Source organism: Oncorhynchus masou, chromosome 1, assembly GCF_036934945.1.
Source record: "Oncorhynchus masou masou isolate Uvic2021 chromosome 1, UVic_Omas_1.1, whole genome shotgun sequence".
Taxonomy (NCBI): domain Eukaryota; kingdom Metazoa; phylum Chordata; class Actinopteri; order Salmoniformes; family Salmonidae; genus Oncorhynchus; species Oncorhynchus masou.
Genome location: NC_088212.1, coordinates 2722565 through 2746653, shown reverse-complemented (window position 1 = coordinate 2746653; position 24089 = coordinate 2722565). Strand labels below are relative to the sequence as shown.

At 44.7% G+C, this 24089-nt stretch overlaps 1 protein-coding gene across 7 annotated transcripts in view; it reads right to left on the bottom strand.

Annotated features, from left to right (window-relative positions):
• Positions 1 to 23709, bottom strand: part of zfr (zinc finger RNA binding protein) — a 60586-nt gene extending 36877 nt beyond the window's left edge. For 2 of the 7 annotated variants that reach the window (XM_064928426.1, XM_064928667.1), the window contains exons 1-4: positions 23583 to 23706; positions 23264 to 23345; positions 2793 to 3084; positions 598 to 778 (exon numbers count right to left, since the gene is read on the bottom strand). In XM_064928426.1, the coding sequence (XP_064784498.1) occupies positions 598 to 778; positions 2793 to 3084; positions 23264 to 23345; positions 23583 to 23619 (592 nt within the window). In that variant the 5' untranslated portion in view covers positions 23620 to 23706. Of the gene's footprint in view, positions 1 to 597; positions 779 to 2792; positions 3085 to 23263; positions 23346 to 23582 lie in introns of all 7 variants that reach the window. The other 5 variants (XM_064928586.1, XM_064928757.1, XM_064928832.1 and 2 more) reach the window with 4 other exon arrangements.
• Between the last annotated feature and the right edge of the window lie 380 nt (positions 23710 to 24089).

The following is a 24089-nucleotide window of genomic DNA, read 5'->3' as shown; positions in this document are numbered from 1 at the left end:
GGAGCAATACAGTAGAATACTACAATACTGGATAAACATGGGAACAATACAGTAGAATACTACAATACTGGATAAACATGGGAACAATACAGTAGAATACTACAATACTGGATAAACATGGGAACAATACAGTAGAATACTACAATACTGGATAAACATGGGAACAATACAGTAGAATACTACAATACAGGATAAACATGGGAACAATACAGTAGAATACTACAATACAGGATAAACATGGGAGCAATACAGTAGAATACTACAATACTGGATAAACATGGGAACAATACTGGATCAACATGGGAACAATACAGTAGAATGTTACTGAAATACTAGTCTCCATCCAAGTGACTATGGATAAAGGAATGAATCATTTCCATTCTCGTACAACCATCAACATTTATTCAATGAAATGTGTCAAAAAAAATATTTAAAAAAAATCAAAGTAAATAGGAGTGTAGTTGAGCATTGCTTTCGCTCTGGGGTTTTAGGCAGGGTGTCCGTAAAGCACTGTGACATCTGTTGACGTCAAAAAAAGAAAAGGGTTTTCTGGAAAAACACATTTAATTGATCTAGTTACTATCTGACCCCCATCACCTGGTAGGGATTTCTTCCACGTGGTGTCCCAGGAGGTGTTAAGGGAGGCGGTCTGGTAGTAGGACTCGGCGGTGGGTTGGGGCTGTACGGCTACCGCAGCGCTAGCTACGGGCTGCTGGTAGTACTGCTTGGGGTCGTAGGTTACCGCTGGGGCCGTGGACCGTACATAGGAGTAGGAGTCCTGAAAAACAGAGACACAGTGGAGTCAGGGAAAAGAAACATGGAGGAGGAGTCCTGTAACAGAGACACAGTGGAGTCAGGGAAAAGAAACATGGAGGAGGAGTCCTGTAACAGAGACACAGTGGAGTCAGGGAAAAGAAACATGGAGGAGGAGTCCTGTAACAGAGACACAGTGGAGTCAGGGGAAATAAAGAGGAGGAGGAGGAGTCCTGAAACAGAGACACAGTGGAGTCAGGGAAAAGAAAGAGGAGGAGGAGTCCTGTAAAACAGAGACACAGTGGAGTCAGGGAAAAGAAACACGGAGGAGGAGGAGTCCTGAAACAGAGACAGTGGAGTCAGGGAAAAGAAAGAGGAGGAGGAGTCCTGTAAAACAGAGACACAGTGGAGTCAGGGAAAAGAAACATGGAGGAGGAGTCCTGAAACAGAGACACAGTGGAGTCAGGGGAAATAAAGAGGAGGAGGAGGAGTCCTGAAACAGAGACACAGTGGAGTCAGGGAAAAGAAAGAGGAGGAGGAGTCCTGTAAAACAGAGACACAGTGGAGTCAGGGAAAAGAAACACGGAGGAGGAGGAGTCCTGAAACAGAGACAGTGGAGTCAGGGAAAAGAAAGAGGAGGAGGAGTCCTGTAAAACAGAGACACAGTGGAGTCAGGGAAAAGAAACACGGAGGAGGAGGAGTCCTGAAACAGAGACAGTGGAGTCAGGGAAAAGAAAGAGGAGGAGGAGTCCTGTAAAACAGAGACACAGTGGAGTCAGGGAAAAGAAACATGGAGGAGGAGTCCTGAAACAGAGACACAGTGGAGTCAGGGGAAATAAAGAGGAGGAGGAGGAGTCCTGAAACAGAGACACAGTGGAGTCAGGGAAAAGAAAGAGGAGGAGGAGTCCTGTAAAACAGAGACACAGTGGAGTCAGGGAAAAGAAACACGGAGGAGGAGGAGTCCTGAAACAGAGACAGTGGAGTCAGGGAAAAGAAAGAGGAGGAGGAGTCCTGTAAAACAGAGACACAGTGGAGTCAGGGAAAAGAAACATGGAGGAGGAGTCCTGTAACAGAGACACAGTGGAGTCAGGGGAAATAAAGAGGAGGAGGAGGAGTCCTGAAACAGAGACACAGTGGAGTCAGGGAAAAGAAAGAGGAGGAGGAGTCCTGTAAAACAGAGACACAGTGGAGTCAGGGAAAAGAAACACGGAGGAGGAGGAGTCCTGAAACAGAGACACAGTGGAGTCAGGGAAAAGAAAGAGGAGGAGGAGTCCTGTAAAACAGAGACACAGTGGAGTCAGGGAAAAGAAACACGGAGGAGGAGTCCTGAAACAGAGGAGGGGAAACACCACAGAGATGTTGGGCTGTTTCACTACATTCAGCATCCTGATTATGTCACTTTGTTTAATCCATGCTGGGGAATGTTCAGCTGCACACTGGGAGAAGGTACGAAGGAGCCTTTAGCTACAGGTCACGAGTTCATTAGGGGACTTCTTTAGACTAGCAGACAATGTGCTTAATTAAATACATATTTAGTCTAGTCATCACAGCATATGAATGAATATTAATTAAAATAAACCATCCATCAGTAGAGTTGTGATCAGACAGAGGAGTTATCTGGGGTTAAAAAATAAAATCACAAGCTGCAGTTTAAACCAAAGTAGTTCTCTCCATCGTTCAGCCCAACAGCATCTGGGCTCCAGATTGACGGAGACTTTCACAGAATAACAAACAAGCAGATGTGAGGTCCAACACCTTGATTCAATCAACTTGAGGATTCTTGGGGGGGGAATAACAACTTCTGTGTGACTTTAAATATTTAAAAAATATATATATTTAAAAAATAAAAATGGAGGGGATGTTCTCAAAAACAAATCCTGAAGCTTCAAATGCTGTGTGAATAGTGATCCCAATGCTGTTTGGACTAGCGTTAAAACTGCCTCAGAACACCGCCCAGCCCGGGTTTAAGAAAGCTTTAAAGATGAACACTCCAAAACACTAACATGTTAAATATAACATTGAGGTGGGATGTTAGTTACCTGGTATCCTACCTGGTAGTTCTGGGACGTGACAGGGGGGGGCGGCGGGGGGACGTCCGGCTGGCGCGCGTAGCCGTAGTCAGCGGTGGCGTGCGCCGCCTGGTACCCTCCGTAGGCTGCGGCAGTGGCTGCTGCTGCCACGGCGACAGGGGCAGGCCTGGCTACGGCGACTGTGGCGCCGGTGGGAGCGTAGGCTGCTGCCACGGAGTGGGCCGCCATCGGTGCCTGGTGTACGGTGTAGCTGGCCACGGTGGTAGGGTGGGTGTAGGCCACCCCCGCAGCTGGCTGCTGACTGGAGGGGGAGAGAGAGAGATCAGGTCTGACTCTGCTGAGAGATGGAAAGTCAGTACCGAGGCGGTGGCGACATTGTGGTGGTGCTGATGTAGGCCTAAGGATGGGTAGGGGGAGGGGGTCCGGAGGGTGTGAGTCAACTTTCCCCTAAGGAATTTGGAGCATTTTTTTTATTTTACATTTAATTGTAATTTCCTGAAACCGAGAGTACAGAGTCTTAAACAATGGTGAATCCTAAATTAAATTGAGATGTGTCTCAAAGACACATTTTGGGGGGGTTAAATTTAGGGCTAATGATTATTCTAAATTAGTCGGTGTCTTTATGTGGATAATCTAGCGAAAAATGTAAATTTGCTTAAAATTTTGTTCTGAATAATTTAATTACTGGAGTTTATGTCCATTTTACTGTAGAAAAATGTGTAAACTGAACTCAACTGGGGCTTGTTTCAGGTCGCCATCCCGGACCTTATCCATCAGATCTGACGACTAGGCTTCCAGCCAATCAACATGCCTTGTTGTTGTCCTCGGTGACCTGACTATTATGACAGCACCTAGCGGCCTACTTGTTGACCTCCAAGCTATACGAAGAGGTCAAGATCCACAACTGATTAAAACATCCCGACTAGCATAACTTTCTGTGAAGGACCGGTATTAGCCGGAACAGCTCTCTGCCGCGGCGGGCACCCTAACTAGCGCTATCGCCGGCTCTGGTGTCCCAGGAGGTCTAAATGAGTCCCTGATTAGAGGGGAACAATGAAAACAAATGCACTGGCATACAGTTTGAAGGATCAATCATTCACCAATTTAATAAATTAATTTTATCAATTTAGGAAATGAAAGCCAGCCTTATATGCTTCCTTAGATTTCTAAAAATAACCCTGTAGAAAGATGGCAGGCCGTCGGCATGTTTAAAAATGGAGAATGATTTAAGGAATGCCTTGAATACTTGACAACACTCACTGAGCGAGAGAAATCACTGCATCAAAAAAGAAAAGGGGAGCCAGGTGTTGAAATAGGAAAGGAAAGAAACAGGAAAGAGAACGAGACAGGAAAGAGAACGAGACAGGAAAGAGAACGAGACAGGAAAGAGAACGAGACAGGAAAGAGAACGAGACAGGAAAGAGAACGAGACAGGAAAGAGAACGAGACAGGAAAGAGAACGAGACAGGAAAGAGAACGAGACAGGAAAGAGAACGAGACAGGAAAGAACGAGCGAGCGAGCGAATGAAGTTACTCAGGAAAATCCTTTGATTATTTCCCTGATGAGCAGCAGACCAAAAGAGGTCTCTGCGTGGAGGAGAGTGCTGTGTGTAGCCCCTGGCCTACTCCTTCCAACACACAGACCGCTGACCAGGTCTGCCTAGTGGGCTCCTGACTGGAGATCTAAGACACTGCATCTCAGCTCAAGAGGAGTCACTACAGACCCTGGTTCAAATCCAGGCTGTATCACATCTGGCCGTGATTGGGAGTCCATAGGGCGGCACACAATTGGCCCAGCTTCGTCCGGGTTTGGCCCGGGTTAGGCGGTCATTGTTATTAAGAACTAATTCTTATTGACAGACTTGTCTAGCTAAATTTTAAAAAAAGGTTAAATTACAAAATAAGTTGAAATTGTTGCACTTGCGTGACCATTCCTCAAAACATACAAGAAAATCAACTACAGAATGTTCACATGTAAGTCGTGTCACCATGCGCCGACAAACAACGCCTTTCTAAATGCCAACTAATTCCTCTTGCCTCTGAATTCCAAGATGTAGTCTGGTCTATAAGAAGAAGGGCATCCATCTTGATGTCAGTCTCAATGAGCCCGTTTTAATAATTCAAAATGGCTGGTCACGCTTCATGTTTTATTAAAATCGTATGTACGGGATACACCAGCCAATGAAACACTTCCTTACCAGGTCCTTCTGAACAACGCAACAATACATTTATGAAAGATAAAAGTAAAATGTCTCGGTAGAATAGAACAAATATTTTTAGCAATAAAGTATAATACAGGAAGGCACAATTTATAGTCCAATATTTACACACGTTTTGGGAAAAGGAGCAAGTGTGTGACGTAGAAGTCCGACACTGGCCGCGGGCAGCATTTGGTTCTTTAACGCACACACATATTCATCACTCCTCCCTGCGCCATTATAAGATAAGTTAACAATGTGGGTCGACACACAAATTAACTTCTGTCTTGGTGCATGCATTTCACACTTGTCAATGTTCATATTTGAGAGATACAATAATTATTATACTTATCAATGCTGTGGATGGGGCAGCATTGTTTTTAAGCTGTCCCATAAGGTAGACGTTGATGGCAGTACTGTTGTTTTTTGTTCCGGAATCACTTGTAAATAAACACCTTTGCACAGAAGAACTTTTGCGGTTCCGCCATCTTTTTATTTTGATAGAGGTTAGGCTATCCAGTTTAGCCTTCTGGCCTATTCTACGTGACATATGGTGGCAATGGTGGGATGGCGTACCGCAAATCAGTGAATTCCAACAAGAGAGGTAAAGGAATGCGTACAGGATTGCGTTCTCAGCAACAGCATCAACTGTCAGAAAAGGTACCTGAAGTTGAACCGGGGTGGAATACCATGGAATCGTCTGGTGAAGAAGAGGTCAAGTATGAGAAACTAGGAGCCCGACCGCGGGGCCAAAGACAACCAGAACTGGGTGAGCTGCTGACTGAAGGAGCAGTTGGGGGACCAGAACCACACCCAACCATGGTAACCCTTTTTCAGCAACTTTTCACCTGCCTTGAGAGGAGGGGCGAAGACCTCAAGCAGGAGTTACGTGGCCTACGCCAATCTAACCTCACAGCTCCCCACCAGGCGGAACTCGTCAGTGAGAGCCCAAGATTGGGTCTTCCAACACCAGGACGACAAAGGCTCGATGCAGCAGGGACTTCAACTCCACAGCAGGCACCCCAAGCAGTAATGAGGCCAGTACCAGGAGACCAGTCCAGCAGTGTTAACGTCCATCTTCCAGCATTCCTGAGGAAGGAGCCAAAGATGCCCTCATACCAGCAGGGGGAGGACATTGAAAACTATCTGCTGAGTTTTGAGCGCATGGCTAAGACGTGGCAGTGGCCTGAGGTAGAGTGGGCCTGCAGGCTTGTCCCATTGCTCACAGGAAAGGCCTTAGAGGCTTACACAGCAATGGATGAGGGGCTGTCCAATGTCTACAAGGGCTTGAAGGAAGCGCTGCTGGTGAAGTTTGACATCTCACCGGAAACCTACCGTCAACGCTTCAGAGCTGCATCAACGCCATCGGGTGAGTCGCCGACAGAGACGTACCACCGCCTCAAGGGTCTCTACCGACGATGGGTTCGACCGGGGGAGAAGACACAGGACGAAATCGGGGAGGTCATCATCCTCGAGCAACTTCTACAGGTTCTACCACACGACATTCGAACCTGGGTCCGAGAGCACGAGCCCAAGGACGGGCTTATGGCGGCCAAGCTTGCACTGCAGTATCTTAATGCACGTAAAGGGGGCCCACCACAACCTGCAGCACCTGCTCCAAGGAGTCTCAGAGACACAAGGGACATCAGAAACGCCAGAGATTGTGGAGGTAACTCTGGGGGTTGTGTGTCTGGGAGGGAGGTAAGGGATCATGCAGTTTGCTTTGATGGGAGGGGTCTGACCTGTTTTTACTGCCGGCAGCAGGGGCACAAAGCTTCAATGTGTCCGCTACGTAAATCCAAGCTCTCAGGTTACTGTTATGTACCCAGAGAGGGGGATGGTGTTCAGAATAGACAGACTCGGGAAGGGTCATGCTTGGTACCTGTAAAAGTGAATGGTAAAAGTCTTACTGCAATGATTGACACCGGCAGTTCCCTGTCATTGATCAGAAAAGGTAATGTACCTGTTAATGACATCGATTATGGTCATCAGACACTGATCCAATGTGTCCATGGTGACCAGTCACAGCAGCCCACAGCTGAACTCACAGTTGAGATTCAGGGTCAGAAATACCTCCTCAAAGTTGGGGTAATGGAGAAGCTACCTTTTGAGATGATTTTGGGGAGGGATGTGCCTGTACTCTCTGATCTGTTGGGAAGTGTGGGGGGTCAGCTATATGTGCAGTCAGTTTGCCAGTCTGACGTTCAGATGGCATGTTCAGTTGTCACTCGTGCCCAGGCCAAAGCTGGTTTACAACCTCTGCCTGACTTGTGTGATAGTCTGTGCGAGGGGGGAACCAAAGGGCCCAGAAAGTCACGCCGCCAGCGGCGTCTTGAGAAGTATGTGGGAACCCCTGTACCTGTTGCTGATGTGTCTGGGTTAGAGGTGCAATGGGATGTTCCACAAAATTTTGCTACACTGCAGAAGTCTGACGCAACCTTGAAATGTTTGTTTGACAAGGCCTTAGCTGGGGACAGTCAATCTTCATGTGGGGGGATTTACACAGTAGACAACCACATACTCTACCTTGGGTCAGAGGCAGATAGCAGGAAGTTGGTGGTGCCATCTACCTGTAGACCACTTGTTCTCAACCTTGCACATACAGTTCCATGGGCAGGCCATCTAGGGCAACATAAGACCTATCTTAGGCTAGGCTCCCGTTTCTTTTGGCCCTCCATGTATACTGATGTACAAAAATACTGCAAATCATGCCCCACGTGCCAGAAAACCAGTGCTGTCCGTAGGTCTGAACGGGCTCCTCTATGTTCACTGCCAGTCATCTCTACCCCATTCAAGAGAATTGCAATGGACATTGTTGGACCCTTGGAGAAGAGTAGTGCAGGTTACAAGTATATATTGGTGATCTGTGACTATGCCACCCGGTTCCCAGAAGCCTTCCCACTCCGTTCCATAACCACTCCAAAAATAATCAGTGCTCTTGTTCAGCTCTTCTCTCGTGTAGGAATCCCAGATGAAATCCTGACGGACCAAGGGACAAACTTCACCTCGCGACTGATGGTTCAACTCCACCGACAGCTGGGCATTAAAGGCTTGAGGACTACTCCCTACCATCCCCAAACGGATGGGCTCGTAGAGATTCAATCAAACGCTCAAGAACATGCTGAGGAAGTTTGTGGCTGACACTGGTAAAGACTGGGATAAGTGGTTACCCTTTCTGCTTTTTGCTTACAGGGAGGTGCCTCAGGCATCGACAGGTTTCTCGCCATTCGAACTCCTCTATGGATGGCCAGTGCAAGGACCACTGGACCTGCTGAAGAAGTGCTGGGAAGGTTCCCCAGTAGCTACCTCAGGACAGGGGATTGTCCAGTATGTCCTCCAGATGCGAGACAGGTTGGAACGGTACCGAGAGGAAGCTAGAGCAAACCTTCAGCAAGCCCAGAAGGCCCAGAAGAGAGGCTATGACCAGCACGCTCGCCACAGAGAGTTTGAGCCAGGACAGAAAGTCCTGCTCCTCCTTCCCTCGTCTACCAGCAAGCTCCTTGCGCAATGGCAAGGACCGTACCTAATCGGGAGGAAGATGGGCCCAGTGACCTACGAGGTGCTGCACCCGGACAAGGGTAAGAAGAAGCAAACCTACCATGTGAACCTTCTCAAGGCCTGGGAGGAGAAAGAGGAACTCTCCAAAGGAAAGTCCTTTCTGGTCCGCAGAGTAGAAGAGGATGAGTTGGATGGGGTCACAGAGGCATGGAAAGAACGAGCAGAAGTCATACTGGCTCACCTGGAAGAAGACAAGCAAGATGAGCTGAAGCAGCTGTTTGGCAAGTATCCGGCCCTCTTCAGTCAGAGACCAGGAAGAACCAAAGTCCTAGGACACGTCATTCGTTTGAAACCTGGCCAGAACCCTGTCCGCCAGCATCCTTACCGTGTGCCTGAGAGGCTGGTGGTAGCCCTCAAGGAAGAGGTCCACACCATGATGGAGATGGATGTTGTCGAGCCATCTTCAAGTGAATGGAGCAGCCCTATTGTCATTGTCCCAAAGAAGGATGGCTCTTTGCGCGTCTGCATGGACTTCCGTAAGGCGAATGCCATCTCCCAGTTCGATGCCTATCCCATGCCCCGCATTGACGACTTACTGGAAAGAATAGGTAGAGCTCATTACATCACCACATTGGATCTCTGCAAAGGGTACTGGCAGGTGCCCCTGGATGAACAAGCCAAGGCCTACACTGCATTCCGGACGCCAATGGGCCTGTTCCAGTTCAAGGTCATGCCGTTTGGCCTTCATGGGGCCCCTGCGACTTTCCAGAGGCTGATGGACAAGGTCCTCCAGGACTGTGACGATTACTGTGCTGCTTACTTGGACGACGTGGTGATCTACAGCCACTCCTGGGAGGAGCACATACAGCATCTTAGCAGAGTCCTGGGGAAGATCCATGAAGCAGGCCTCACGCTTAACCTCCTGAAGTGTGAGTGGGTGAAACAGGAGACAAAGTACCTGGGTTACCAGCTGGGTAAGGGTGAAGTTCGGCCTCAGGTGGAGAAAATGGAGTCCATCTGGAATAGCCCTCAACCCAGAACCAAGACACAGGTGAAGTCCTTCCTAGGTCTGGCAGGGTGGTACCGGAGATTCATTCCACAGTTTCCGACCATCGCTGTCCCTCTGACCAACCTCACTTCGAAGGGGGCCAGCAACCCTGTGAAGTGGACTGAGGAGTGTGAGGAAGCCTTCATGACACTGAAAAAACGACTGCTCATTCCCTGTTCTCCAGGCCCCTGATTTTCAGAAGAGATTTCTCGTGCAGGTGGACGCTTCGGCTGTAGGAATTGGAGCTGTACTGGCCCAAGGGGAGCCAGGAGAAGAGCTTCCTGTGCTGTACCTGAGTCGGAAGCTGTTGCCCAGGGAAACCAGGTATTCTACAATCGAAAAGGAGTGCCTGGCTATAAAGTGGGCCCTAGATAGCCTCCGTTACTACCTTCTTGGGACGGAATTTGACCTGCACACGGACCACAGAGCACTGACCTGGATCCAGACCATGAAGGACCGGAATTCTAGTGTGACCAGGTGGTATCTGGAGCTCCAGCCCTTCAGGTTCTGTGTCCGTCACAAGGCAGGAAAAGAGAACGTTACAGCGGACTACCTATCAAGGCTCCCGAACATGGTCGCTTCAGGAGAGGAGGAAGGTAATGTGACGTAGAAGTCCGTCACTGGCCGCGGGCAGCATTTGGTTCTTTAACGCACACACATTCGTCTCTCCTCCCTGCGCCATTATAAGATAAGTTAACAATGTGGGTCGACACACAAATTAACTTCTGTCTTGGTGCATGCATTTCACACAATGTTCATATTTGAGAGATACAATAATTATTATACTTATCAATGTTGTGGATGAGCGCATTGTTTGTTTGTTCTGTTCCTCTCTCTCCATCTCTGTAGCTTCCGGGTATGCTGGAAAAGGACCCGAGCTAAGGGAATTGGGTTGGCTTTATAGTGCCTGTCCCAAATGGCTCATTAATGCATATGGGCATATTGAAAGATATTGTCAGTAGTGATGTAATGTTGTAAATGTTATGTTGTGATATTGTTTAAAACCGTGTTGCAATGTATATCCTTTAGTATGTTTAGTTCATGGAAAATGTAGGTTTGTATTGTTAATTGATGAATTAATTAGGGTTAATTGTTCTGAGGGGAGGGGCTAGCCCTACAAAAGGAGCCTCTCTTTCAGTCATGAAGAGGCAGTTTGGATTGAGCTGTGGATGGGGCAGCATTGTTTTTAAGCTGTCCCATAAGGTAGACGTTGATGGCAGTACTGTTGTTTTTTGTTCCGGAATCACTTGTAAATAAACACCTTTGCACAGAAGAACTTTTGCGGTTCCGCCATCTTTTTATTTTGATAGAGGTTAGGTTATCCAGTTTAGCCTTCTGGCCTACTCTACGTGACAAAGTGTTTAAAATTGTGAAGACGAAGAACCTAATGTTAGTAGTAGCAGTTGTGATGTGTGTGTGTGTGTGTGTGTGTGTGTGGAATCAGAGCAGGTCAGTCAGCAGTCTGATGGCTTGTAGACAGAAACTCAAAGCCTAAATGGTATCAGACTTCATGTTCTGATACCGTTGGGCAGGCGCGAAAGGAGTGAACAGCTCGTGGCTGGGATGTGTCGGGTCTTTGACGATGTTGACTCCACCGGGCACACGTATGCCATGTTGATTTTGTCTATTCACACCAGACGAGGTCAGGACACGCAGGTTGAAATATAAAAAAAAACACTGAACCAATTAAAAAAATAAAATTAAAAAAACATTAATGGAAATTTAGCTAGCTCGTTAAAATTTGTCCTGGGAGATAAGTAGACCCCTACTTTCTATATACTCGTCATTGATCATCAGGCCTATAACAGTGGTGTCGTCAGCACACTTGACGGAGTTCGTTACGCATCACCTCGTAGTCGTGGGTGATCCAGGAGTACACCAGTACACCTCTGTTACGAGTGGAGGAGGTGTTGCCGATCCTCACGTCGGCCGGTGGTCTGCCTGTCAGGAAGACCAGGACCCAGTGGCAGAAGGTGGTGTCCAGAGCTCTGAGCTTGGAGGGAAACAATGGTGTTGAACGCTGAACTGTAGTCAATGAACAACATTCTCATATAGGTGTTCCTGTTGTCCAGGTGTGTTAGGGCTGTGTGAATAGTGATGGAAATAGCATCTTCCGTGGATCAGCTGGAGCAGGAGGTTGATTGGAATGGGTCCAGTGGGCCTGGCATGCTGGCCTTAATGACCAGCCTCTCAAAGCACTTCATGATGACCGAGGTGAGTGCGACAGTCACCCTGATTGATCATATTGGACACTGATGTGTCCTTAGAAAACACGTGGGGATGACAGCCTGGGAGAGGGACACGTTGGAATATGTCAGAGAAGATGCCCGCCGAAAGGGTCAGCACGGACGACTCGGGAGGACGTGGCCAGGGATGCCATCTGGGCCCGTGGCTTTGTGAGTATTCACGAGAGAGAGAGTGTTTCGGAAGGCGGAAGCACCTGGTCGTCCGGAGAGCCTTCCTTTCTGCCTTGAAGCAGGAAGAGAATGTGTTTAGCTCGTCTGGGAGGGTCGATGGTCTTTGTAGTCTGTGACAGGTCTGTAGTCCTTGCAGATGCGTAGAGTGTTGTCGAACTTCAATTCAAGTTTGAGTCTATTATTATCTTTATGCGCCCCTAATGGTTTTGGATGTCATACCTGCCTGCCTTGTAATCGTCGCGTGTCACTGGGTCATCAGGGTTCAGCTAGTATAGCGTCGACAGCTAGTATAACAGCCAGCTAGTATAACAGCCAGCTAGTATAACAGCCAGCTAGTATAACAGCCAGCTAGTATAACAGCCTTTGGCTGAAATGTTGCTAGCGGTACAGGGGGGGGGGGGAATATACACACACTAAAAATGAATTTTTAAAAAAAAATACAAAAAATACACAAAAATATTCACTAGAAAAGTTCTGTATTACAGTACAGTCATGTTTCAATGTGTTTGTGTCCATATGACCCATTATGTTTGGGCCAAACCTCAAAATTCAAATAGAGAGAGATGAAACCGCTTGTCAGCGAGGAAGAAGTGATCTCTCATCTTTGTTGTTGTGAGTGGCAGGGGAGGGGCTTGGTGTTATATAAAACAAAATGGGAAGGCGCACACAGCCAACAGTCATTGCATACAGCACAAAAGAAGCAAAGGAATAGTCGCCCTCAAAACATGATATCGATATATCACCCAGCCTTACGTTGGAGGATAGGATCAGCCCTAGTACATAAAAACACATTTCTTAATGAGGCCTGTCACTAACGATGTTCAGGAGTCCTGGGTGGATGAATCTTTGAACCTATTCCAATCAGTATTCTCAAAAACAGTCCTGCAGCATTAAGTCTGCCTCCTCTGTCCAGCGCCTAACATTTGTGTGTTGGTGACTACCTCAAGTTGCTGCTTGTAGGCGGGGAGTAGGAACTGAGACGTGATTCGCCGGATTGGGGGGCGGGGGATGGCTTTTTTACACAAATATATTTGTAGCCTTCAGAAAGTATTCGGACCCATTAAATTTATCCCACAATGTTGTATTACAGCGTGAATTTAAAGCGAATTAAATAAATTCTCTAACCCAATTTACACACAATACACCATAATGACAGTGAACTTTCAATATATATATATATATATATATATATATATATATATATATATAGAAAATTAAATACAGAAATCGAATTTACGTAATTATTCATACCTTTGAGTCAATACTTTGTAGAAGCACCTTTGGCAGCGGTTACAGCTGTGAGTGTTTCTGGATAAATCTAAAGAGCTTCGCACACCTGGATTGGCCAACATTTGCCAATAATTCTTTTCAAAAATTCTTCAAGCTCGGTCAAATAGGTTGTTGATCATTGCTAGACAACCACTCAGGTCTTGCCGTAGATTTCAAGTAGACTCAAGTCAAAGCTAACTTGGACTTGGTAAGCAACTCCAGTGTAGATTTGTCTTCATGTTTTAGTTTATTGTCCTGCCAAAAGGTCACTAGTACTCACTAATGTGATGTATTGGATTTTCCTCAAACATAACACTTTGTATTCAGAACAAAAATTGAATCACATGTTTTTTGCAGTATTACTTAAGTGCCTTGTTGCAAACAAGATGCATGTTTTGGAATATTTGTTTTCTGTACAGGCTTCCTTCATTTCACTCTGTCATTTAGGTTAGTATTGTGGAGTAACTACAATGTTGATCCATCCTCAGTTCTCTCCTATCACAGCCATTAAACTCTGTTTTAAAAAGTCACCATTGGCTTCATGGTGAAATCCCTGAGCAGTTTCCTTCCTCTCCAGCAACTGAGTTAGGAAGGATACCTGTATCTTTGTAGTGATACACCATCCAAAGTGTAAATAATAACATCACCCATGCTCAAGGGGATATTCAATGTTTGCTACCAAAAGGTGCCCTTCCTTGCGAGGCATTGGAAAACCTCCCTGGTCTTTGTGGTTGAAATTCACTGCTCGACCTTACAGATAATTGCATGTGGAGATGAGGTAGTGATGTCAAATAGTATTATAGTCCATGCAACTTATTATGGGACTTGTTTGTGGAATTTACTCCTGAACTTGTTATTTGCAAACCCAAATAATAAGTGTTTAAATACATTGACTTCATTTTTTAAAATTCAGTTGTAAAAAAAAAAAAAAGTACATTCCAATGACTGTATATATTTTATTCTATTTTAAATTCAGGCTGTAACAACAAAATGTAGGACAACATGGTTGTGATATTTCGCTTTAAAAACGTCCCTGGTTAACGTCACCCGCGACAGAGGATTAGCTTTATTAGGATCAACCTTTTACAGTTTGCAGAGCGGTGCCTTGGTGTTTGCTTGTGACGGTATGTACACAGCTTTGAAAACCCGTGAAATCCCTCGGCATACAGTGCATCCTTCACTTTGTTAAATTACAGCCAATGGATCAACATTACCCCCCCCCCCCTTTCAATCACCTTTATTTAACCAGGAAAACAAGTTCTCATTTACAACTGCGCCCTAGCCAAGATAAAGTAGTGCGATTAAAAGAACAGTTACACAAACAATAACAAAGATTTATCCATGTATGTACAGTGTGTGCAAATGAAGTAAAGAGGTAAGGCAATAAAAAATGCCAATAGTGGCAAAGTATTTACAATTTAGCAATTTACACCAGAGTGATATATGTGCAGATGAGGATGTGCAAGTAGAAATACTGGTGTGCAAAAGAGCAGAAAAACAAAGACGGGGATGAGGTAGGTAGTTGGTTGGATGGGCCATTTACAGATGGACTTTTACAGATGGGCTCTGTACAGCTGCAGCGATCGGTAAGCTGCTCCGACAGCTGATGCTTAAAGTTAGTGAGGGAGATGTGAGTCTCCAACTTCAATCATTTTTGCAATTCGTTCCAGTCATTGGCAGCAGAGAACTGGAAGGAAAGGCAGCCAAAGGAGGAATTGGCTTTGGGGGTGACCAGTGAAATGCTGGAGCGCGTGCTACGTACGGGTGGGTGATGCTATGGTGACCAGTGAAATGCTGGAGCGCGTGCTACGTACGGGTGGGTGATGCTATGGTGACCAGTGAAATGCTGGAGCGCGTGCTACGTACGGGTGGGTGCTGCTATGGTGACCAGTGAAATGCTGGAGCGCGTGCTACGTACGGGTGGGTGCTGCTATGGTGACCAGTGAAATGCTGGAGCGCGTGCTACGTACGGGTGGGTGATGCTATGGTGACCAGTGAAATGCTGGAGCGCGTGCTACGTACGGGTGGGTGATGCTATGGTGACCAGTGAAATGCTGGAGCGCGTGCTACGTACGGGTGGGTGTTGCTATGGTGACCAGTGAGCTGAATAAGGTGGAGCCTTATAAGGCAAAGACTTATAGATGACCTAGAGCCAGTGGGTTTGGCCACAAGTATGAAGCGAGGGCCAGTGAACAGGTCGCAATGGTGGGTAGTGTATGGGGCTTTGGTGACAAAACGGATGGCACTGTGATAGCCTTCAACACTACTCAGCAAATTGGATGCAGTCTATTTTGTAAATGACATCGCCGAAGTCAAGGATCGGTAGGATGGTCAGTTTTACGAGGGTATGTTTGGCAGAATGAGTGAAGGAGGCTTTGTTGCGAAATAGGAAGCGGACTAGATTTAATTTTGGATTGGAGATGCTTAATGTGAGTCTGGAGGGAGAGTTTACAGTTTAACCAGACAGCTAGGTATTTATAGTTGTCCACATATTCTAAGTCAGAACCATCCAGAGTAGTGATGCTGGTCAGGTGGGTGCGGGCAGCGTTTAAGAGCAGTTGGAGGCCACGAAGGAATGCTGTAATGGTGAGGGGTTAACATCCTTCTGAGATTGGAAGGTTAACATTCCCTGTTACTGTGATGGTGAGGGGTTAACATCCTTCTGAGATTGGAAGGTTTACATTCCCTGTTACTGTGAGGGGGTAACATCCCTCTGAGATTGGAAGGTTTACATTCCCTGTTACTGTAACTGTGAGGGGTTAACATCCCTCTGAGATTGGAAGGTTTGACATTCCCTGTTACTGTGAGGGGTTAACATCCCTCTGAGATTGGAAGGTTTGACATTCCCTCTTACTGTGAGGGGTTAACATCCTTCTGAGATTGGAAGGTTTACATTCCCTGTTACTGTGAGGGGTTAACATCCCTCTGAGATTGGAAGGTTTGACATTCCCTCTTACTGTGAGGGGTTAACATCCCTCTGAGATTGGAAGGTTTACATTCCCTGTTACTGTAACTGTGAGGGGTTAACATCCCTCTGAGATTGGAAGGTTTGACATTCCCTGTTACTGTGAGGGGTTAACATCCCTCTGAGATTGGAAGGTTTGACATTCCCTCTTACTGTGAGGGGTTAACATCCCTGAGATTGGAAGGTTTGACATTCCCTGTTACTGTAACTGTGAGGGGTTAACATCCCTGAGATTGGAAGGTTTGACATTCTCCGTTACTGTAATGGTGAGGGGTTAACATCCCTCTGAGATTGGAAGGTTTGACATTCCCTGTTACTGTAACTGTGAGGGGTTAACATCCCTGAGATTGGAAGGTTTGACATTCTCCGTTACTGTAATGGTGAGGGGTTAACATCCCTCTGAGATTGGAAGGTTTGACATTCCCTGTTACTGTGAGGGGTTAACATCCCTGAGATTGGAAGGTTTGACATTCCCTGTTACTGTAACTGTGGGGTTAACATCCCTGAGATTGGAAGGTTTGACATTCCCCGTTACTGTGATGGTGAGGGGTTAACATCCCTGAGATTGGAAGGTTTGACATTCCCTGTTACTGTAATGGTGAGGGGTTAACATCCCTGAGATTGGAAGGTTTGACATTCCCCGTTACTGTAATGGTGAGGGGTTAACATCCCTCTGAGATTGGAAGGTTTGACATTCCCTGTTACTGTGAGGGGTTAACATCCCTCTGAGATTGGAAGGTTTGACATTCCCTGTAACGGTGAGGGGTTAACATCCCTGAGATTGGAAGGTTTGACATTCCCTGTTACTGTAATGGTGAGGGGTTAACATCCCTGAGATTGGAAGATTTGACATTCCCTGTTACTGTGAGGGGTTAACATCCCTCTGAGATTGGAAGGTTTGACATTCTCCGTTACTGTAATGGTGAGGGGTTAACATCCCTGAGATTGGAAGATTTGACATTCCCTGTTACTGTGAGGGGTTAACATCCCTGAGAATGGAAGGTTTGACATTCTCCGTTACTGTAATGGTGAGGGGTTAACATCCCTGAGATTGGAAGGTTTGACATTCTCCGTTACTGTAATGGTGAGGGGTTAACATCCCTCTGAGATTGGAAGGTTTGACATTCCCTGTAACGGTGAGGGGTTAACATCCCCGAGAATGGAAGGTTTGAATGTGAACAAATAAACTTTTTACTACACCTAAAAAAATATAGGGAGACATGCTGTAATTTTCTAAACAGCTCACCTGATATGAAAATACCTTCAAATTAAAAAGCTGACAATCTGCACTTAAACCTCAGTCATATTGTATCATTACAAATCCAAAGTGCTGCAGTACAGAGTCACAACAACAACACGTGGGTCAATGCCCCTGTCGGAGCTCTGTGGAGTTCTGTCCTTTCTGGTCTATTAGTGTTCTGTATTATGTCCTGTTTCATGTGGACCCCAGAAAGAGCAGCCGCTGCTTTAGCTACATCTAAATGGGGATCCGAATCGCATGTCAAATAGTACTTAAGAGGTAGATTTAGCATAATTTTTTTTTAAATAAGCAGACATTTCAGTTATACCTGATCTCTACCCAAAACAGCCAACTGCAAAGCAGCAGAAACATTAAGTGTCACAGGCAGTATTTTGGTCATATATGAACCAGATATCATAACAGACCATTCCACAAAATGGTAGAGTAGAATTCTGTCGAGAAACATGCGCACTCAGAATTAGTCAAAAGTAGTTTGGTTTTAACTATGAGAGAATTGGCACCAAACTCAGTAAGACAACAAAATAGCACATTTCCTTTTCTGGTGTAATATATCTGGAAAAAATAGATAGATTAAATGCTTAAAATTAGTGATTTGTCTCATTTGAAAAGTTATTAAAAAGAAAGTTTTATACACAAATTAAAATCACTGAAGATATGGTGTAGCGTTGTCCCATTCATTTCCTTATGGACGATTTCACACCATTGGTCTCTCTGACAACAAAGGGGGGGGTTCCATTTTGTCCAGTGGTCAGCATGCAGACAGGGCTGAAAGAGCCACCATGCTCTGCCTGTTAATGTCATGAAGAATAGTCTTGGCTTTCCATCAATGAGCTCTAAGCTGCAGGAAACGTGCTTTCAAAAAGAGACACAGGAAAATTGCTCTGAAAAACATTTAACAGCAGCACCCCACAACTAAAATGTCATTAAAACGTTACCACCTAATAGGCCGAACTGTTTCTCATTAAAATTGTTGTGCGTTTAGGTTAAATGGCTCAATCCTCTTGGTACGACAATCTAAGTTGTCGACTAAAGTTGATTTGGATAGAAATATTGGGTAGCCTACTACAGCTGTGTTCTAGTAAACCAAATCATTCTAAAGGACTCTAGATTAGCTGTGTTCTAGTAAACCAAATCATTCTAAAGAACTCTAGATTAGCTGTGTTCTAGTAAACCAAATCATTCTAAAAGGACTCTAGATTAGCTGTGTTCTAGTAAACCAAATCATTCTAAAGAACTCTAGATTAGCTGTGCTTTTGGTGGGTTTATGATAGGTGACAGCAAGATACAGGGTCTTGCAAAAGTATTCAAACCCCTTAGATTTGACATTGTGTTAAAAAGTGAGATTTAAAAACGTTAATTTTGTGTCAACAATCTACACAAAATACTCTAAAATGTCAAAGTGGAAAAAATTCTATTAAAAAAAAAAGATTAAAACAAATTAAATAACTCAGGCATTGCAAAATAACAAAGACAGTTAATTCGGAAAGATTTCAGACCATTTTCCACATTTAGTAACATTACAGCTTTATCCTAAAATGTATTTAGTTTTCCCCCTTGTCAACCTACACACAATAGATAGTTTTTTTTTATATGTAAAAATGTGAAATATTACAGGTATTCAAACCCTTTAGTCAGTACTTTTGGCAGCGATTGTTGGAAGGTGAACCGTCGCCCAGACAAAGGTCCTGAGCACTCTGGGGCAGGATTCCATCAAGGATCTCTGTACTTTGCTCCGTTCATCTATCCCTCGATCCGGACTAGTATCCCAGTTCCTGCCTCTGAAAAACATCCCACAGCATGCACCATGCTTCACCATAGGGATGGTGACAGGTTTCCTCCAGATGTGACGCTTGGCATTTAGGCCAAATAGTTTCATCAGACCAGAGAATCTTGTCTGAGATACCTATAGGTGCTTTTTTGGCTAACTCCAAGTGGGCTGTCATTGGGGCTGACGCGTATGACCGGATCACGTCGATGTTCACGAGTCATGAAGGTTTCCGCTCAGGTTATGGATGTGTCACTGCAACCTTAAAAGGTTCTCGATGAGGTCACCATTGCCCCTTGATTCTAAGCAATGTTGTGCTGCTATTTTTATTGACCAAAGCTTTTGAATAGGGTAGACCATTCCATTGTTGTGGGCCGGCTAACGAGTATTGGTGTCTCGGAGGGGTCTATGGCCTGGTTTGCCAACTACCTCTCTCAAAGACTGCAGTGTATAAAGTCAGAACATATGTTGTCTCAGCCACAGCTTGTCACTAAGGGAGGACACCAAGGCTCGATCCTAGGCCCCACGCTCTTCTCAATTTACATCAACATAGCAGGCAGTAGGAACCTCTCATCCATTTACAGTCGAAGTTTACATATACTTAGGTTGGAGTCATGAAAACTTGTTTTTCAACCACTCCACAATTTTCTTGTTAATTTAACAAACTATAGTTTTGGCAAGTACTGTATGCATGACAAGTAATTTTTCCAACAATTGTTTAAAGACAGATTATTTCACTGTATCACAATTCCAGTGGTTCAGAAGTTTCCATACACTAAGTTGACTGTGCCTTTAAACAGCTTGGAAAATTATATCTTTAGAAGCCTCTGATAGGCTAAAAATTCTGTCATTAGAAGCTTCTGATTGACTCAAATGAAGTCAATTAGCCTATTGGAGGCGTTCCTGTGAAGGCCTACCTTCAAACTCAGTGCCTCTTTTCTTGACATCATGGGAAAATCAAAAGAAATCAGCCAAGACCTCAGAAACAAAAATGGTAGACCTCCACAAGTCTGGTTCATCCTTGGGAGCAATTTCCAAACGCCTAAAGGTACCACGTTCATCTGTACAAACAATAGTATGCAAGTATAAACACCATGGGACCACGCAGCTGTCATACCGCTCAGGAAGGAGACGCGTTCTGTCTCCTAGAGATGAACATACTTTGGTGCGAAAAGTGCAAATCAATCCCAGAACAGCAGCAAAGGACCTTGTGAAGATGCTGGAGGAAACAAGTACAAAAGTATCTATATCCACAGTAAAACAAGTCCTAAAGCGACATAACTTGAAAGGCTGCTCAGCAAGGAAGAAGCTACTGCTCCAAAACGAGGCCTACAAACCTGACTCAGTTACACCAGCTCTGTCAGGAAGAATGGGCCAAAATTCACCCAACTTATTCTGGGAAATTTGTGGAAAGCTACCCAAAACGTTTGACCCAAGTTAAACAATTTAAAGGCAATGCTACCAAATACACTCAATTAGTATGTAAACTTCTGACCCACTGGGAATGTGATGAAAGACAAAAAGCTAAAATAAAATCACTATTATTCTGACGTTTCACATTCTTAAAATAAAGTGGTGATCCTAACTGACCAAAGAGGGAATTTTTACTAGGATTAAATGTCAAGAATATTGAAAAACAGAGTTTAAATGTACATGGCTAAGGAATAAGTAAACTTTCAACTTCAACTGTATATGCAGAAGATAGTCTGCTGGCCCCTCCCCGGATTTTGTGTTAAATGCGCTACAAAGCTTTCTTAGTGTCCGACAAGCTTTCTCTACCCTTAACCTGGTTCTGAACACCTCCAATACAACGGTCATGTGGTTTGGTAAGAAGAATGCCCCTCTCCCCACAGGTGTGATTACTACCTCTGAGGGTTTAGAGCTTGAGGTAGTCACCTCATACAAGTACTTGGGAGTATGGCGAGACGGTACACTGTCCTTCCCTCAGCACTTATCAAAGAAGCCGGCTAAAGTTAAATCTAGATTTGGTTTCCTCAATCGTAATCGCTCCTCTTTCACCCCAGCTGCCAAACTAACCCTGATTCAGATGACCATCCTACCCATGCTAGATGACATAATTTACAGATTGACAGGTAAGGGCGCTCTGGAACGGCTAGATGTTCTAAACCATTCGTCCATCAGATTTTCCACCAATGCTCCTTATAGAACACATCACTGCACTCTATACTCCTCTGTAAACTGGTCATCTCTGTATACCTGTCGCAAGACCCACTGGTTGATGCTTATTTATAAAACCCTCAGCCCTCACTCCCCCCTATCTGAGATATCTACTGCAGCCCTCATCCTCCACATACAACACCCGTTCTGCCAGTCACTTTCTGTTAAAGGTCCCCAAAGCACACACATCCCTGGGTCGCTCCTCTTTTCAGTTCGCTGCAGCTAAAGACTCAATCATGGACACTGACAGTTGTGGCTGCTTTGCGTATTGTATTGTTGTCTCTACCTTCTTGCCCTTCGTGCTGTTGTCTGTACCATGCTGTGTTGCCACCATGCTGTGTTGCCACCATGCTGTGTTGCCACCATGCTGTGTTGCCATCTTAGGTCGCTTTATGTAGTGTTGTCTGTCTTGTCGTGATGCGTGTTTTATATATTTATTTTTTTATCCCAGCACTCCCCGCAGGAGGTCTTTTGGTAGGCGGTCATTGTAAATAAGAATTTGTTCTTAACCGACTTGCCTAGTTAAATAAAATAAAACTTATTTTTCCAGCTGCATTAGTTTCAGGACTGGGTTTTATTTTAATGTTACCGCCAACCAGCCATTGTTTATGAAATCAGAAACCGCTGCGAAGTTGAAGGCCCTGCTGTATCTACAGAAGTCAGGTCCTTTATACTGAGCAGAGCTGTTGAGTGTTTATACTGGAACTGACTCCCCACCTACCATCAACCAATCATGTCAATGTGGAGCTAACAGAGCAGAGCTGCACTGTCACAAAATGTGGGGTATGGAGATCAATTAGGCCTGTGCATGCGCCACTCACCACCTCCAGACGAAGCCCCTGACCATATTTTTGGATCAAGCATAAACTGGCAGATTTGCCCATTTCTGGAAGATGACAAAACTTGAGATAAATATAGATGGTAAATTCAAAAGATACGCCAGTAGTTTCCATCGGTGATGACGTTTTACCAAAAAAGAGACTTAACGAATCCAGCTCCAGAACCTAATCTTGTGAATGCCATGTCGTCAATTTTTTTTTAACAGCAACAGATAACATTATAGCCTCCCTACTGTTATTTTTCACTGTTTTTATTTTTTTTACTTATGTTGTTCAACTAATACCTTTTTTTTTAAACTTGAAAGTCACTATTGGTTAGTAAGCATTTCACTATAAGGTCTACTACACCTGTTGTGTTCGGGCGCACGTGACAAATAAACTTTAATTTGATTAGCTAGTTAGCTAAATTAGATATGGGTAGCAAGATAACTAGTTTGCTAATGTTACCATGCTAGCTACACTGACAGCTGTCAGTGCCCCATTTGTTGATGTTTGTTGATGTTTATTCCTAGCCACCATGCTTCTACATCTGCATTGCTTACTGTTTGGGGTTTTAGGCTGGGTGTCTGTACAGCACTGACATCGGCTGATGTGTGTGTGTGTGTGTGTGTGTGTGTGTGTGTGTGTGTGTGTGTGTGTATATATATATATATAAAATAAAAAAAGGTCTTTATAAAATTTGATTGATTGATTATTAAATCCATGCGTAATTTCCCACAACCAATTATTGAATATGTATAAGTAACCTTCAAATTAAATCGGAGGTGGAACCAAATCGTGCATTTCCCAAAGAGGACAGGATATTACGGCAAAGTGGAGGCCGCAACTTCCTCTGGGGAATCCTTTAAAGGTCCGGGATCCTTGGGACGTGTGCCCTCCCCCCCATTGAAATATATATATATATATTTATTGTTTTATTGGTTAGTTTAGGGTTAAAGGTAGTGAAGGTCCCAAGGATCCCTGATAGCACCGACCGTCCTTTAAAATTGGGTTCCCGCGGTGATGGATCGCATATTTCCAATTCCAAGGAGTCATATCCTACCTGTACTGTGCAGCACCACCGTGGGTAAATCCAAAGTAGTTGCCGGTAGCCATTTTGGCATCTTCACCAAGCCGGCTGGGCACTGCAGAAAGGGGACAAAGATACATCGAGGGTGAACGGTGGGTTAGGTAGTTAGCTAGCTACTGTTTGAAGCAAGACCCCCGCATACAGTACACTGCAGAGGCGTTAAAACAGGCAGAAAGAGCACTTCAAGGACACACCGACAAAACCCACCCCCAGCTTTCCTCGTAAATGTTATAAATTATTAATTGTTAAGTCTTGTTACCTAATTTAATCGTTTTTATTAACGTTAACTCACCATAGGTGAAGGAGACCACTGGACATATAGGAATCATTGGGTTTGTATTTTCTGACGAACTCCTGTCTTGTAACCCTGCGTATTTATATGAGAAGGTCGGACCAGGAAATGGACCAGGCGCACATGCGCACTGCATGCAGATATACATGGGAATTGTAGTTCTATTAGGCCTCTGATTATTTATTTATTATTATTATTCGACGGACCTGGCCAAACCATAACATCAAATTATCAGTGGTGGAAAAATAACCCAGTTGTCATACTTTAATAGAGAATGACTCAAGTAAAAGTGAAAGTCACCCAGTAAAATATTACCGGAGTAAAAGTAAAACATTGATATTACCTACTGTATATTTTCGCTACACCGGCAATAACATCTGCTAAACATGTGGATGTGACAAATAACATTTGATTTGATTTTTCAGTATCGAAAGTAAATTGAATTTCTAAAATATTAAGTATCAAAGGTAAAAGCATGAATCATTTCAAATTCCTTATATTAAGCAA